The sequence below is a fragment of the Agelaius tricolor genome, unplaced genomic scaffold (assembly GCF_023055355.1).
Source record: "Agelaius tricolor isolate 1412-34295 unplaced genomic scaffold, bAgeTri1.0.p SCAF_10, whole genome shotgun sequence".
Taxonomy (NCBI): domain Eukaryota; kingdom Metazoa; phylum Chordata; class Aves; order Passeriformes; family Icteridae; genus Agelaius; species Agelaius tricolor.
This window is the reverse complement of record NW_027269270.1, coordinates 2,628,413-2,645,675: the sequence shown is the minus strand read 5'-3', so window position 1 is coordinate 2,645,675 and position 17,263 is coordinate 2,628,413. Positions and strand designations below refer to the sequence as shown.

At 42.1% G+C, this 17,263-nt stretch overlaps 1 protein-coding gene across 13 annotated transcripts in view; it reads left to right on the top strand.

The window, feature by feature from the left end:
* UNC80 (unc-80 homolog, NALCN channel complex subunit) overlaps positions 1 to 17,263 on the top strand; it is a 126,057-nt gene that overhangs the window by 79,100 nt on the left and 29,694 nt on the right. For all 13 annotated transcript variants that reach the window (XM_071434348.1, XM_071434346.1, XM_071434345.1 and 10 more), the window contains 13 exons: positions 123 to 306; positions 904 to 998; positions 1,903 to 1,992; positions 2,349 to 2,450; positions 4,407 to 4,587; positions 5,921 to 6,189; positions 8,263 to 8,397; positions 9,089 to 9,227; positions 10,832 to 10,928; positions 11,489 to 11,659; positions 11,861 to 11,953; positions 13,979 to 14,014; positions 14,332 to 14,550. In XM_071434348.1, the coding sequence (XP_071290449.1) occupies positions 123 to 306; positions 904 to 998; positions 1,903 to 1,992; positions 2,349 to 2,450; positions 4,407 to 4,587; positions 5,921 to 6,189; positions 8,263 to 8,397; positions 9,089 to 9,227; positions 10,832 to 10,928; positions 11,489 to 11,659; positions 11,861 to 11,953; positions 13,979 to 14,014; positions 14,332 to 14,550 (1,811 nt within the window). The remainder of the gene's footprint in view (positions 1 to 122; positions 307 to 903; positions 999 to 1,902; positions 1,993 to 2,348; positions 2,451 to 4,406; positions 4,588 to 5,920; positions 6,190 to 8,262; positions 8,398 to 9,088; positions 9,228 to 10,831; positions 10,929 to 11,488; positions 11,660 to 11,860; positions 11,954 to 13,978; positions 14,015 to 14,331; positions 14,551 to 17,263) is intronic.

Sequence of the window (17,263 nt, the reverse complement as noted above, 5' to 3'; positions counted from 1 at the left end):
AATGAGTTTATCCCTCTGAATGAAGAAAGGTAGAACAATACTGTTATTCTGTGTTTATACAGCACTCTGCACAGTTTAAAAAGTGTGTACAACCTGGTATTCCTCTTTCTCATTACCTGCAGGTAGGATTGATCATGTATTTTGTACGGACTCCGTGTGAATGGGGCATGGATGCCATTTCTGCTACTCTCACCTTCCTTTGGGAAGTGGTGGGTTATGTTGAAGGACTCTTCTTCAAGGATCTCAAACAGACCATGAAGAAGGAACAGTGTGAAGTGAAGCTGCTGGTGACTGCCTCAATGCCAGGTATAAGAAATAAGTCTTTAAATTTCCTTCACTTCAAAGTTTATGGCCCACTTTACCAAAAGTAAGATACATCAGAACTGGATCAGAAAAAAACCTCTTACAAATGGCTGCATATTTTAAGGCAGTTTTCCTTCAGCTGAGTATTCAGTCAGTAAATTCTACTGCTGATTCCTTGAGATTCAGAAAACCACTTTAAGAGCTCTAAAAGAAGCAGACAGAAAGTGAATTAGAACAGTATTTCAGCCCAGAGCTTTGTGCCAGTTGGGCTGTGCAAGGCTGGCAGGAGCATCATTGTAAAACTCTATCATTCAGGCTTGAGATAGCTTGCTGATAAACAGGTTTGACCTTTTGCATGTTTCTTCCTCAGAGCTGACAGCTGCTGCTAAAGTCAGCTCATCCTTTAAGAACAGATCAATTTCTCATTAAACTGTGGAAGTGTGAGAATATGTTAACACTGCTTAATGGTTCTAGACAGGACTCACTTAGTCTGCCTGTCCACAAATGAATTTCAAGTACCACTTTTCCTCCATGGGCAGTCTCTTGAAATTGAGTTAATTAAAGAGGCCAGGGAAAATGCAACAACTTTTCTTCCTCCAGGCACAAAAACCCTTGTTGTGCACGGACAGAATGAGTGTGACATCCCCACACAGTTACCAGTCCACGAGGACACACAGTTTGAGGCTCTGCTGAAGGTAGGAATGAGTGTTTGAGCTGGACCAACTTAAATTTACCAGCCATACCTGCATGCCAGCTATCCATTCTGCCTGATCATCCTGTCCCAGGGTCAGGGAGGGAAATTCTGCTCACAGGGATGTCTGTCTCCCTATCAGGGGACCTTGGTTGGAATAAACAGGATCTCACATTTAAGGATAATAGAAATACTCTGAAATCAAACCTCACAAATGCAACTACATTTGGAGACACTGCAGCTTGCTGGGTATTTGCTGTATATTTTTGATAAATACACAAATAATTTAAATGTTTGGGTTTATCAGCACTAGAGAGGAGAGACTGATCAAGATCAGAGTGAAAATGATGGCTCAGTAGCCACAACAGTATTTTGGTATCCAGGAGCTATTATGTGGTCACTTTCTCCTTCTGCCAAAAAATTCCTGGGTGGTTTTAGTTGAGCCACATAGAAAACAGATTTGTAAAAGCCTTCAGTTTGACTGATTGTGTTAAATTTTACTGGGAATCACAATCTTGACTGATTGTGTTAAATTTTACTGGGAATCACATCTCAGTGTTTTGAAGTGCCAGAACTTCAGTGTCTCTGCATACCACTTCTCACTAAATCTTGATAAATACCCAGGCCCATATGGCTCATACAGTCAGACAAATATGTGTGATATCAAGATTAACACCAGTCTTCAGGATTGTGAGGTCAGCATGCCTTGATTGTCACAAACATACTCAGGTACTTCATGATTAACAAAAGAAATAAATAATCAAAGCCACACCAGTGTGCCAGTCTGATTGGGGCATGCATGCTTGTGCCTTTATAAATTATTAGATGGATATTCTTCTTTTGGATGTTGTGGTATTTGTACAAAACAACTAAAAAGTAACAGGATATTTTGATTTCTTTCTTTTCAGGAGTGTTTGGAGTTTTTTAACATACCTGAAACTCAGTCTTCTCATTATTTTTTAATGGATAAGCGTTGGAATCTCATTCATTACAACAAGGTAAGGCAGAGATCAAGTTTGTGTGACTTTTCACCTGGCTTCTTTTTAAACATCAGGGTTATGTAAAGAAGAACAAACATCCTATAAATAGAGTTCTGTCTGTGGGCATCACATCTTTAGCTGTGTGTGGTGAAAGATTGGAATTTGAGAGAAAAGGGAGAGGCAGAGGACAAGAATGTCTAATTTTCTTGGAACAGATCAAATTTCTCTTCTGTTTGTGCTTTTTCATGATGCCTGACACTGTCTGAAAGCCCCTGCCCTTCAGGAAGGGCTAAAGAGCCCTTTTTTCCATTCTGTTGAGTGATGCCATAGTGATTGCATTTGTTTAAAATGCACTTTTTTCCCTTTCCTGGCAGACCTACGTCCGTGATATTTATCCTTTCCGGAGGTCAGTTTCTCCCCAGCTCAACCTGGTGCAGATGCATCCAGAAAAGGGTCAAGAGCTCATTCAGAAACAGGTATCTCATACCTCTAACCAGAAAAAAAAACCCTGAAAATATTTTTTCCCCCCTTTTAAAGGCTTTTCCTCATGCTGCATGCAGATCAAAAGCTTTGCTGGAGAAGTAGCAGTCAGGGTGAAATCTGCCTTGAGGCCATATATTCTGTACATTATTGCAGGAAGATTAGAGTGGGGTGTGAATTCCCCCCTCCCCAACTCTGTCCAGCCAGTTTCCTTATAATGGATCGTTTTGCAGAAAATTTAAAAAAGGATGTGCAGGAATGTGCTTAAGCATTATGCATTTAATATTTACAGTTGTGTTTTTGTAGCCAAAAATCAGCTATTGTAGTTCTTACTGAGAGTAGGAAAATACCATCATGAGTGTTTATAAAAGGCAGCTATAAAGCTGCTTAAGAGCTACCAGCAGCTAAAATAATGGAAAATAAAGTTAATGCCATCTCATATTTGTATGGCACAGAATAGGACAATATTTAATGTGCTGCATCTGTCAGTAGAGAGTCATTAAAAATCTGAAATTACTTGGGATCAACTTGGTTGTGTCTCTGACAGAAATTACTCTGGTTCTAGGAGGTGTCCCACAAATAAATGAATTTAATACACTCTACATGATCCAAAAATACTTAAATGGGCTTCACATTTTTGTCAGGGCATTATTTTGCTTTCCACATTTTTATATTTAGAGCACTCAGAGCCCAAAATATTTCTAAGGTAAAACTTGTATCACACATTTGCTAGCCTCTCTGTAGTCATGCAAGATGTTGCTGGAAAACATCCAGCTTCAGCAAAGAAAGCAACACTGTAGTAACCACCACTGAGCAGCAAAAAAAGTACTTTTTTACTTGGAAAAGTACTTGCTTTGTTCTATTGGCTACTTTTCTTTCACAATTATACAAATACTTTCCATGGCCAGATGTCTTATCCCAGAAGGTAGATAGCAATTCCAGCTTCTTGTTGACTCTAGTCTAGGGCCTTGAAGAGAGGAAATACAAACATGTGGCTTTCAGCTTGGGGTTGGTTTCTCTGACCACCTTGGGGCTTACATTAATCTACAGAAAAACCCATGGCAAAGTGGAAAATTGTTTCGCAACCATTTCGGGTCCTCCAGAAGACTGAACGTGTTGTTAGATCCATTTTTACAAACACAATCCACCTTTGAGACCTGGGCTGGAGAACAGTGGCACACAAATTCTGGCAAGAGGAACAGCACCAGCTCTATGAATTTCACCGTGATCCTCTCAGCCATGAGTGCAGCATCAGAGCTGTCAGACCCTAAGAAATTCCTCCAGCTGCCCTGGAGGACTCGAAACCTTAACAGAGAGCTCAAAAACCTTAGCACAGAGTCAAAACCACCTGTGCCTTCGATTTTAACCCATAGAAACAATTACCAACTTTGTACAAAGAGTTACAAACCACGAGAGTTTGAATAAATGATAGTGAATTTATCACAAAGTAGAAAAGTGGAATTTTGGAGTTTTAGAATGATGATTCAAGAAGCAAAGTAGAAGAATTTAGGTGTGTCCTATCCTTCCTCCTACTTCTTCTTAGCCTCTTCTACTGTGATAGTAGCACTTCTAGATTAATTTAGAGACAAACTGTCTAACATAAGTAATAAGTATTAAAAAATTATTGTAAATAAAATACACATAGTTTTTAGTATAAAAAGATAACCACACCTGAGGGTGGTCAGTGTGCCTCAACCCGACCTGCCACCTCGGCAGGTCTGGGAAAAAATGTTATAGAAAAATAAAATAAACAACCTTGAGAATGAGAGCCAAAGAATCCTGTTTTCTTCTTCAATCTCAAGGCTGGGAAAAAAAGATTTTCTAACACCTTGGAGTCATCTCAACAGCAGAAACCTTGTCAAGAGCAAGCCCTAGAAATGAACCTGCTCATGGGCATTTTCAAAGTTTCTGGATTAGGCCAATGTAGATCTTTGTCTCTGTTTCCCTGCCAGGTGTTCACCCGCAAGCTGGAGGAGGTGGGGCGGGTGCTGTTCCTGATCTCCCTGACCCAGAAGATCCCTCCAGCCCACAAGCAGTCCCATGTGTCCATGCTCCAGGAGGACCTGCTCCGCCTGCCCTCCTTCCCCCGCAGTGCCATCGACGCCGAGTTCTCGCTCTTCAGTGACCCCCGAGGTATGAGCCCCTGGCAGCTCTCCTGGAGGGCTGGACAAGGCAGAAAGGTTTCAGTTGATCCCTCAGGTTTAGCTTTTATATTTTTCAGGTTCTGTGCTGCTTTAGAGTGTGGGTCTGGGCTTCATGTTAGGGGATAGTGAGCTCTCTGCACAGAGTAGGGAGACAAAACAATTCCTTCTCAAGGACAACTGATCCAAATCTCAGGCCCAAGAGCATAAACAAGGGTGGACTGAAGAGAGAAAAACAAGAAGGATGGGACTTCATGGGCTGGAGCTGTAATTGGACAATTAGCTCTAATATGCTAATGGACCAAAACTTAGAAAAATGTGAGATCTCGTGACCAAGCTCTCTTCTGCTTCCACCTTGGAGCCATCCAGGCAGAGCCACAACTGTGGCTCCCGTACTGCCAGGGTGTGGCCTTTGAAGGCACTTCAACAAATGTCCTCTTTATTCCTCTCAACTCTGTCTAGCCTCTCTTCCAGCTCCTTAAGGCCTCACAGTGAGTACTTCATTTGCCTTAGAAGCATACAGGCTTGCAGCTTTTCTGGAAGCTGATGAATCTCTTCCTAGGGAAACCATGACAGAACCCAAGCTGTTGTTTGTAAGCACAGCAACAGAAAGGGCTGTTGGAATTCTCCAGGCAAGGCTACTTGTTTTGGACCCAAATGATAACAAGTTTTAATTGACTATTAAAATTATGTGTGAGACTACCTAAAAAGGATTGCTCAAAGTCCTTTGCCATCTGCTTTGAGGAAGCAGTCGACATCCAAGGAAGACTGGGCAGATTCTGCAGCAGGGATAAAGTAACAGTCCACCCAGAAACTTAGCTCTGGGTGTAAAGCAGGTTTTCCACCCTGATGCTAAATAGGTTAAATAGGCCATTGTTGCACAGTAGTAAGCATTGGCAAGTTCTGTACCAGCTCTTAAGGCACTTGATTTCAGAAGCATTATTGTAACCCTGCATCAGTTTCCTGAAATGTGTGGGACACCTGGGACATAAAACCTGAGCATAAATCTGCACAGCCTCTGTGTGGGGCAAATGATGCACGTGCAAGCTCAGATCTTCCACTTTTTAAGGGAAGAGTGTCCAACCAGCAGATTAATGAACTGTGCGATATTTATCATTCTTCGTCTTCATATTGATGCTTTCAGTTGAGGTTTGCTCAAGTCCTGTGGGCACTTAAAGAAACACAGGATGGATGAAATAATTTTTAATAGGCAGAAGGGTGGTCATGGGGTTGTGGTGATGGTTGTGGGATGGCTCTTTGCAGTGAGGTGAGGCTGGCTGTGGTGGACAGAGCTGACTGCTGTTGATTGCTCTTCTCCCCTGCAGCCGGCAAAGAGCTCTTTGGTCTAGACACCCTTCAGAAAAGCTTGTGGATTAAGCTGCTGGAAGAGATGTTCCTTGGCATGCCCAGCGAGTTCCCGTGGGGGGATGAGATCATGCTGTTCCTGAACGTGTTCAACGGTGCCCTGATCCTGCACCCCGAGGACAGTGCCCTGCTCAGGCAGTACGCCGCCACCGTCATCAACACGGCCGTGCACTTCAACCACCTCTTCTCCCTCAGTGGCTACCAGTGGGTGCTGCCCAGCATGCTGCAGGTGAGCCATGCCCATGGGCAGTCCCAGGGAATGCTGCCTGCTGACAGGGAGCAGCTGCAGGTCAGAACTTGGCAGGAAATTCTTCCTGGGAGAACTTTCTGTGAGCTCTTCCCTGCGAGCCTGCTGAGGTCCTGGCAAAGGTTGCCCAGGGAAGCTGTGGCTGCCCCATCCCTGTGAAAGTTCAAGGTCAGCTTGAACAGGGCTTGGAGCAACCTGGGATAGTGGAAAGTGTCCCTGCCCATGGCACAGGGTGGAACTGGATGGGGTTTAAAGTCCCTTACAACCATCCTGTGATTCCATGATGGAATTGACAACAGGGAAATTTTGATCTGCTGAGTCCTCACGAGAGCTTTTAGATTCCCCAAGAAGGCAACAGTGGGATGGCCCAAATTAGCTTTCTATTTCCTGCTTGTGTAAATTGCTAAATTTTCTGATCTCCATTGTGTTAGGTAAATAAATGTCTGTTTTCCTTTCTCTGTACTTCCACACAGAAATGTGAAAGGTTCGGGCAATTTTTGAACCTTGGGCATCTCTCCATGGTTTTTGCTTCTGGGATGGCTGAAGTTTGGGAAGTAGTTGAAATATCTGGATTTACTACTTGCTAATTGAAACTAAATTACATTAACTTTTAAAGTATGAAAATAACTCAAAACATTTATGAAAAACTGCATTTTGTCTTTTCTTGTGAGTGATGACAAATATTGGAAGTGTCAGAGGTGGAGTTTCTCTTCAATTTGAGATTATCAAGTGGGCCTCTTTTTCTGTTGATTCTTGAAAAAAAATCAGCAACTGAAAATAAAATATAAAAAATAGTTCTTTTAAAGATAGGATTATTTCTCTAGGGCTCAAAGGCATATCTAAGTAGAGATTTAGTATTATAATGCAGATACAGAAAAAGAAGAATCCCTATACATGTTCATTTTCACATGGTTAACAGAGAACATTAATTAGACCCAGTGATTACTTTAGCTATCTAAACAAGCTCTGTAGTAGCTGGAAAGTCTGATATCCTGCCTTACATGATTAGGTAAGTATGAATTGGATCCAATTAAGCAGTGCATGAGTTTATTAATGAGAAACAAGACATTTTGAAATAAAATAGCCAAAAAACATAATTTGAAGTTCTCAACAGTAACCAGTCCTGCAAAGCATTCTCCCTTCATTATTGCTTCATATTGAGAGAAATTAGTTTGTAATTATTTCCTATCCTCACCCTCAATTATTGTCAACTACTGAATTATTACAATACAACTCTTAGGAGGTAAAAAAGCAATTCCAAAGAAAAGGGGCTCTCAGAAAAAGATATGGGAGTAGGAATAACAGTTCTTTATTAGGGAAGGAAAAAAAAAAAACAAACCCATAAACAATGCAGTAATACAAAACACCACTGCCAGAGTCAGACTAGGACCAGACCCCCTGTGTGTCAGGGTGGTGGCACAGTCCCATCCCATGGTGCCTCAGCCCTCCTGCAGTGCCAGCTGTGGTTCTGCTGGAGCAGGGATCCTGCACAAGGGGGGAGTTTTCCTCTGAAGCTCCAGGGCTGCTGGAGATGGGCCTGGTGTCCCTCTGGGAATGCAGTGGAGAAGAAAGCTGCTCCTCTGGGAATGCAGTGGAGAAGAAAGCTGCTCCTCTGGGAATGCAGTGGGCAAAGGCTGCTGTGGTGTTCCCAGGGTCAGATTGTATCCAGGTAGGAATGCTTGGCTCCTCCCCTGGGCAGAGCATCTCCCAGTGGGAGGATGGAATTTGATCAGCCATGCAGGGACACTCAGTGGCCATGAACAGAAGAGATCTCCTGGAGGGAGCATGGGTTGTGGAAGAGATAAAGAAAACTGCCCCATGAACAGAAGAGACCTGCCCCACCTCTGACAGATGGGGATGGAACACACAGCCCCAGCCACATCTTGTAACCCAAGACACCGTGAAATGCATTGCCAGGGAGGAGTGGTCCAGTCTCCATCCTTAACAGTGTGTTAGACAAACCTATCAGGACTGCCAGTGCTGTAATTGATTGAATCTGGGCTCAGGAGGTGGAGAGTTGGAGCAGAGCCTCCATGTCTTTTTCCATGTGCCCAGGTGTACTCTGACTACGAGAGCAACCCGCAGCTGCGCCAGGCCATCGAGTTCGCGTGCCGCCAGTTCTACGTCCTGCACCGCAAGCCCTTCATCCTGCAGCTCTTTGCCAGCGTGGCCCCTCTCCTGGAGTTCCCTGTGAGTCAGAGCCATCCTCCTGTCTGGGGGGAAGCATCCTGCATCCTGTGAGTGCAGCCAGCCCCCATCAGAGGTCACAGGCAAAGAGCTCTCAGTGCTGCACAGAACCAGGTCCAGATTTATTTCTGAATGCTTCTGTGCATCACTTGATGGAGCAGGGCGCTGAGATGGCAGACTGCTGGTGTCCAGGCCAGTAAATGTGGTCTCACTTTAAATTTCTGTCTATAAATGTATTATAAAAGGACTTACATGGCTATTTAAAGAGTTGTAATGGCTTATAGCTCTTTAGGAGTTACAATGGCTTATAACTCCTATAATGCAAATCCGTTCTTAGAATCCAGCAATAGGAATTAGAGGCTTAATACCAAGTTTTAGTACATGTGAAGTCTAAGACTAGATTAGTCATGTTTTGAAATATTCATTAATGATGTTCTAACATTTTAGGCATGTTAATGGGATCTTAATTTGAAGTCAGCACACCTATCTTTGTCCTTCACATGGCAGTAAAGATCTGTGTGCAGTTTTCAGATCCTGCTCCTACTGTAGCAGCAGTCTGTTGAGTCAGGCAAGGCTCACTGGTTGAAAGCAATGAGTTCTTGAATTCCATGTAGACCCTTTGTCGAAAACAAAGGTTGTCCACACCTCCAGATAAACATTCCTGGGATGACATGAATGTCTCTTGTTGGAATAGGATGCTACAAACAATGGAACCAGCAAAGGAGTGTCAGCTCAGTGCCTGTTTGACCTGCTGCAGTCTTTGGAGGGAGAGACTCCAGACATTTTGGACATCTTAGAGCTGGTGAAAGCAGAAAAGCCTCTCAAGTCATTAGGTAATAGTAAAGCATCCTGTATTTGGTAATTCTGGTTTATTGTTTATTGAGTCAACAGACATTTGATGCAGCATGATTTCTTCAGAGCCCTTCTCTTTAGGAATGTCCTATCTGTCTCCTGTGCCTCATGGGGCTTTTAAGATTGGCTTTATCACCATCATCCTTTTGGTATTTTCTGCAGGAGGAGAATTATTAATTAATTTTATTGCAAAGCTACTTTTCTTGCTTAAAGCCTTCTAGTCTGAGACTAGGCTCTGGCATTTTGAATTTTAACATGTGTGAGTGAAGAATGAAGGTGCCTGATAAACTGTGTTATGCTGTCAGGATCAGTGTCATCCTGTGCTCTGCTCCACATGGACAGGAAACAAAAGCATCCTCTCCCATGGGTAGACTGTGACTAGTGAATGATGATGGATATCATTCAGACATCCAGCAGTGCTGAGCTCCTGGGGAGGCTGTTGATTTATCATAAAGCAGAATATATATATATGGCTCTAGGGTGTATCCAGGACATTCTGTCTTTTGATGTAATCCATGCAATGCTGCATTTAAGAATTTGGATGCTTTGTGATTTTTATAAGGATCTTCAACTTGTTTTCCAAATTTGCATTTCTCTTAAATACTGGTTATCTTGATGCACTGTGAAGCCTGTCTGGCCTTAGAGTTAAAGCTTTGTAATAAAGTGGGATTATATTAAATATAGAAAGCTTAATATAAAGTCATACAGAAACAGAAGATATTTCTTCCTCATTGTGGATTGTACCAAACATTTGTATAAAATCTTGGAGGTTTCTGTGGAGAAAAATTAAAAACATCTCTGAAAATTCTCAAGTATGAGTTGATGATGAGACTTTAGATGGATATGTTGTGTGTCTGGTATCTTCCATATGAAGATCAGAATTATTATTTACATGTTTTAGGACCTCAACTTTGACTTGGGCTCCTGCCCAAAGGCACTTCTGAAAACAGGACTATTGTTCTATTAAAAATGTTATTCTTGTACAAATATTATCCTTTCTGGTTTCTTAATGCCCAGAACTAACTATGACCAAAGTGATATTTGTAGTATATGACTTAAGTGCTTTTGAAACCTTTTTCTGAAATCACTAGCAAAACAGAGTCACTTCTGTGCTGGCACCCATCTGGCTATGAGTATAAAAGGGACTTGATTTTTGAGATATAAAACTGTCTCCTGCCATCAGTGGTGCAGCAGCATCACTTTTTGTGTGGTTGGAACATCTAAGAAAAAAAGCACAGGGAGCATAAAAATTATCATTAATTTGACATGTGTCCTTGCCATATATGAGCTTAAGACTTAGCTTTTGAGGGGTGATGTTTGAAACAGGACTCTGTAGGTATTTTGCTCAGCAGCAGGTGACCTGCTCAGAGCTGTTTCACCTCCTGAGTTCCTGGGCAGTAGGGTTCAAGTAGGAGTGCAGCATTTCTTTCTTTTACAGAGACAGATTTTTATCTGTCCAAAAGCCTATTTGGCATTGTTAACATGAAGAGCAAGCAAGAGGAGAAAGGGAAAAGGAAATGTGTTAGCTCCTTTCATACTTAGTGTGATTGTGTGATAGTCCTCTCATATTGCTTTACTCCCTCAGACTTCTGCTATGGGAATGAAGATCTGACCTTCTCCATCAGTGAAGCCATCAAGCTGTGTGTGACAGTGGTGGCTTATGCTCCTGAGTCATTCAGAAGGTGAAAATCTGTTGTCTTGATTTGTGCACACTCAGAAAAGGCGTAAAAGCTACGTATGGTATGTGAAAGCAAGGCTGGCAAATGGAGGCAGAGGATAAAGAAGTCAAAGTGTGGGGCTTCTCTGAGGCCAAGCCTCTGCCTGTTACCCCTTCCTAGGCGTAACACCAGCTCCAAAGTACATCTGTTAGTTTGCAAGAGGGAATCGGGGAAGAAAAAGAGTCTTTGGAAGGGAAAATGCTTGTTAGGAAATGGATGATACATCTGGAAGATACCAGTGGGGTATCCAGGTCCAGGGGGGTTTTATTATTAGTAGTAGTAGTTGTAGTAGTAGTAGTAGTAGTGTTGTTGTTGTTATTATCGTTATTATCATTTCATGCATCATCCAGTTTCCCCCCTGAAGTTCCTAATCCAACTGTTTCTTTGGTTCATGACTTATAGTGAGAAGCAATGAAATCATTGCCTAGTTACAGATCCAGGGTCTTCAGACAGAAACCTAAGCCTCTACCTAATGTGAGCTCAGGAATGACAAGATAAAAGTGACCAAGAATTTATTTTCCCAGCCTCCAGATGCTGATGGTCCTGGAAGCCCTGGTTCCCTGTTACTTGCAGAAGCTGAAGCGCCAGACGTCTCAGGTGGACACAGGCACAGCAGCTCGTGAGGAGATTGCTTCCATGGGTGCCCTTGCCACCTCTTTGCAGGCCCTCCTGTACAGTGTAGAAGTTCTCACCAGGTAACACACGTGGGCCAAGGGGCTGAGCCTGCATTTGCTTGTCTGTGCAGGGACAGGGAGTGCCCAGGAGGCCACAACACGCAGCTTAGCTTGAGTTTTTCAGGCTTGGTAAAAGTAGTGCAAGTTCTCAGAGCAAAAGGAGAATTTCTGTGTGCTTGTTAGATTTAATGTGTAGTGTGCTGTTCACCTCCTCTCTGCCAGGCCTATGACAGCCCCACAGATGAGTCGATGTGACCAAGGCCATAAAGGGACCACAACAGCAAACCACACCATGTCAGCAGGTGTGAACACCAGGTAAGGCTTTTCTTTCTTTTTTCATTTTCTGAAACAGTTGTTTGTTTTGTTCTTTGGGTTTGCTCAGAGTGCTTGGCCTCAGACAGCTTGAGGGAGTGCTCTGGGTACTGTACTGTGGGAGAAAAGAGTCACATCCAAAGAGCACATTCCCCAGGACTGCTTTTCTGATGATAACCAAAATACCCAAGACTAGGATTTCTAGTTTAAATCCACAGAAGACCAGAGTATCAAAATGGAGGACACACATCCTAAATGATTCATTCCCCTTTCAGCCCTCTGGAAGTATATTGCTGAAGCTCTCTCATTCTCTGCTTTGCTTCCTGCTGAGTCCAGTGTCAAAGTGACCAGTGGGCAGAGCATGCTTGGCCAGCAGAAGGGTCAGCTCCTTCTGGCCTTGTTCTAAGGGGCTGAACACCTGTACAAACTCAAACTGCCTATCAGCTGAGGCTCTCAGACACTGGCACCTCCTCTAGTTTTATTTTGCTCCCTTTCCCATTTTCTTGTACATCCCCTGTGATGTCTTTCCTCCACATTGGTCTGGGGTTTTTTTTGCAGTTACAGATAGCACAGGAAGGGTAACTGACAGCTTGAGAGAAGTGGAAAGAATGCCTGGAAATATTCCTGTCCTTCTTAAAAAACCCTAACAAAACAAAACACCAAAGAACTTTGTCACAGAAGAAGGAAACAAAGAGGGACATGGCACCAGTGAACTGTAATTTTGATCCTTGGCCATAGTGGCCATTCCAGTTAGGCTGCTGCAAAATAAACAAGGCCACTGACAATTTACTTGGTCATAGAGGAAGGGCTTAATCCACCCACAAGCATTTGAGATTGTGACTTTTTTTTGCAGCGGCATCCTTGCTTTCTTCTGGCCAGACTATGGATTAGTTTGCTAAAAATCTGAATGTTTGTGCTGACCTGGAAGGGAATTGTAGACTAGCAAAAGCTGGGGTAGCTGTTTTCTGGGGTTTTCCAAGTAATTACCTGTCTTTTTATTTTTTTTTTTAGTTTTTTAATTCAAGAGATTTAGAAATCAATTTCTGCATGGATCATCCAAGGGCTATTATGTCAGTTTATAAATGTGTACACATCTTGGTTGGTAACTCCTGGCACGAGTCTGTTATTCTTTAAAATCTATTCAGTCATGGTTAAAACATGGCTTTGACTTTCAGTGCCTGATCTGAGAAGCAGATAAACTCCAGACATGACAAACCAGCAGATAAACCAGACATGCTGAAGTCTGAAGTGGGCATATGCCATTTACTTAATTTGCAAGATTGCTCACTCTAAGGAGAATAAGGTGTAATGGAAAATAGTATTTTACTATCTATCTGCTGATTTTGGAGAGCAGTTAATATGTATCTGCTGACAGACAATGTAGACATTCCCAGTGCAGTGAGACTCAGGCATCTTGACTTAAATTTCCAAATTTTTCTCATTATCAGACATTCAGCCTCTGAGCCAAAATATTTTTGCACTGCTCCAGGTTTCCTTGTTTCTTCTGTTGTGTTTTCATTGCAACAGACATCTGCTAGCAACAACAGGAGTCTCACAATGTTAGAATGATTGCTGTTCAAGTCTTGGACATGGTAGCCAAGTGATGCAGGGTCTATTAATGCTTTCTCAAAAAGAAGTAACAAGAGAAAATTATAAATAAAACAAAAAAACCCACTCTGAGGTATTCTTTTTATTTGGTGAGCTCTGGTTTTGTGAAAGAGATTGACCACTGGGGTGAAAATCAGTAAGAGAAATCGCTTGAAGAGAGCTATGGTTTTTAAACCTGAATTTTTCCTTTCAGAATAAGGCAAATAACTCTAGGAATATGTTTTTTTGATGAAAGTTGGGAGATAAAGGCAATTGAGTGTGGTCAGTAACTATGCATAGGCATTGTTCCAGTGGCACAAGATACCATCCTGACCATGGTGCATAAACCCCTGGGCTAGAACAGTGTCCCTCTCTTCTAGAAAGGCAAATTTAGGCACTACTAAGTAGCTGTTTGCAACCTCACTGTTTCTGTTTTCCCAGGTACCCAGAACAGGGAGCCAAACTACACTTTATCAGGTACAGTAAAATTTTGTCCCAGTCTCCCCTGATGTGTGACGAAATGTTCCCACACACGGTTGCTCTGACAGACAGCCTTTTGTCAGGGAAGGTATCAAAAGATAGTTGATACAGAAAATATTTACATTTTTAGCAAGACTTGGAAGATTATAACTTCCCTTTTTTTTGTGTTTCTCAATTGCAGATGCAACTACCTTTCTTTCAATTGCAGAGGAAAGCATCTGTTACAAAAAGAAGATGGAGAGGTTGTTGTAATCTATCCCTGATGATCCACAGCATATAACAGTCTCTACTGTGTCTTACTTTGTATCCTCCAGGGAGAACCTTCACTTAATGGAGGAGGGCCAGGGTCTTCCCCGAGAGGAGCTGGATGAAAGAATTGCCAGGGAGGAGTTCAGGAGACCCCGGGAGTCGTTGCTGAATATCTGCACAGAGTTCTACAAGCACTGTGGTCCGAGGCTGAAGATTTTGCAGAATCTGGCTGGAGAGCCCCGGGTGACTTCTCTGGAGCTGCTGGATGTGAAGTCCCACATGAGGTATTCCACAGGCATTCTGCTTTTACTTGTTCATCTCAGGGGGATTCCCTTCTTTTAACTCTTGCTTTTTCATAGTAACAGATGGAATCACTTTTTTGTTGTGCAGTTGCATGTTTTTGTCTGAAACGCAGAAGCTGTTTTGGATGTTCCTCAGATTGTACTGATGCTGCTTGTGTATAAAGAAGGTTTCTTAAGCTTTCCTCTGGTCTCATTCTGACCCTCATCTGAAACAGCTCCCTCTGATGTATCAGGACAAGATAAGTCTGTCTCTGCAGGGCAGGGGCTGGGGAAGCTGCCCACCTGGTTGAATACAACATTTATCCTCTCCAGTGGCACTGTGCATTGCAGCCAGCAGCTCACAAGCAAGAAAAGCACAACAGCCACTTTCTAAGTGCCTGAAATGCAGGGAAGGATGGGACAGAGGGCATTTACAGGCCCAGCACCTCAGCATGTGATGCAGCAGATGCACAAGTCTTTTCCTGAAGTGCTGCACTGAGTCCAGCTCAGGGGTTGGATGCTCACTGCAGATGGTTTCACGTGGTGCTGACCTGGAAGACGTTGGGGTAGGGCCTCCTAGCACTTTGGGCCTGATTCTCTGAGTTTGCTGTTCATGGTAAACACAAAATAACATAAATTGCTACTGGGAAGCAATAACTGGGACAAGAGGGAATAGATCTGATTATTTTGTCAGTTTTTCATTTACACTAGCAGCTGGCAAATACTTTTCTCTTTTCAAGAGAGAAAACCTCTGACTCTCATGGTCAGAGGTTACAGCAGTAAAGCTGACATTGATTTACAGCAGATAATGCGTTGTGCTCTGATTCCTTTAAGTCTCCTGGAAAGTGCTGGAAATAGCTGCTTTGTCAGGGGTGTGACCTAAAATGCTTAATCACAGTTATCTCTAAATCAAAGCAACAAATTTCAATCCTAACATAAATTCATAAGTATCAGTGACACGACTGACAGGATTTAACCACTGTAGGACAAACACAGTTCTTCATGGAGAGCAGATTGAACAGGATGTGATGGGACACTCATGGTCTTGGGAGGCTGACAGGTGCCATTTCAGAGGCTTCAGAAAACAGGATAATGCTAGCCACTTCAGACAGAATTTACCCAATTTTAGTCATTTAAAAGTCAAATATTTGGTGTGCAAAAGTCACAAAGATCTTTTTTCACCCAGTGGAAAGGAAGATGTGCATCCAACTGTTTATCCCAGTATTTCAGGAAGATAAAAATTTCCCAGGTTGCTTATTTCTGCTAGGAAGGAGCTAGCAGATTAATTGAGATTGATGTTTCAAGTTGGATGAAATGGATCTCATATTTTATAATGCATAAGGAAGTTTTTATATATATCATTGCATGGAACTGATACTGTATTGAGGCCAAGAAGCTTAATTATATGATAATTTAAATTTCACAGCACTTAAGAAAGCAGACCTACTTCATAGTAGGACAAAGCAGTTTAAAAAAAGGAATAATAAAGAAATACTGGATAAAACACCAATTTTCTACCAGTTTTGGTTAATCTGAGGAACTTGTTGCCCTTGATATTACTAGGCAGATTATAAAGAGAATAGAAATATGTTCCATTAGTTGGATGCATTTCAGAAAAAGCCCCCACAATATGGATAGGATTGTACTGTAATCATCCAATACAAAGTCTGTTGATGTTTCATGGTTTATTTTTGGTCTTTGCTTACCACAAATATCCAAGTATTTCAGTAGATTTTTGTCAAACTGCAAGTGTAAGTCAAATGCTGCCATGATATTTCACAAAAAAATGCCATTGGCAAGGCCATCTGGGATAGTGGAAAAAGCAACAGCAACACAATCTGTAGAGGTGTTAGGAGAAACAAATAAAAACTGCAGGGAGCAATCCTACAAAGGACATGTTGTGTAAACCTGTGGACGCTTTATTTTTAAAACTTGACACCTGAAAATGGCACAATGATATCTCCTAAAGTGGTAATGCTGAAAACAAGCACAGAACAAAACCAAATCACTCATTAGCTGACAAACAGGTGGTGTCAGGTCTATATTTCACAGGTATTTTCAATTCTGTAGTCTTACTGCCAGCACAGGTACTCTGGTTTTAGCCACCCAAATCTGTGATTCCTGATGTTCCCTTGGTGCATTTAATGTAATATTTAGACCATTCATATGTTCATAAATATAAACAGTGATTCCAGCAAAACAGTCTTAACAGACCAGAACTGTGGTATCAGATTCAAGAATATAAATAGCAGCACATTTGACTTTTGCACCATTTTCTTTTCACTAGGATCATGAATATTTATATGCTAGTTCATTAGCACATGTGTAGAAATGTTAGAATCCTGGATGCTGAGAATTTTGTCAGCACTTTCTGTGCTTACAGACACTGACCCCCAAAAGAAAAGAACACTGCATTTGACCTGAGGCTGTGGAGAAGGCTTCCAAAATTGAATGATAGAACTGGGATTGTGGGTGTGGAGTTTGAATAGAAGTTTGTAATAGCACATGATGGAAAATGCAAGAGTTTAAGGTTTTAGAATATAGTAATATATATAAAGCAAGATGAAGGTTTTAGGGTGGTTGGTCCTTCTTCTTCACTTTCTTCTTCACCTTCTTCTTTCTGGGTTTGGGAAGTATTGTGTAACTGGATAAAAAAAAAATCAGCATTGCAGGCATGGGTGGTTGGTTATTGGGTTAAAAGTAAAAATAATTTAGG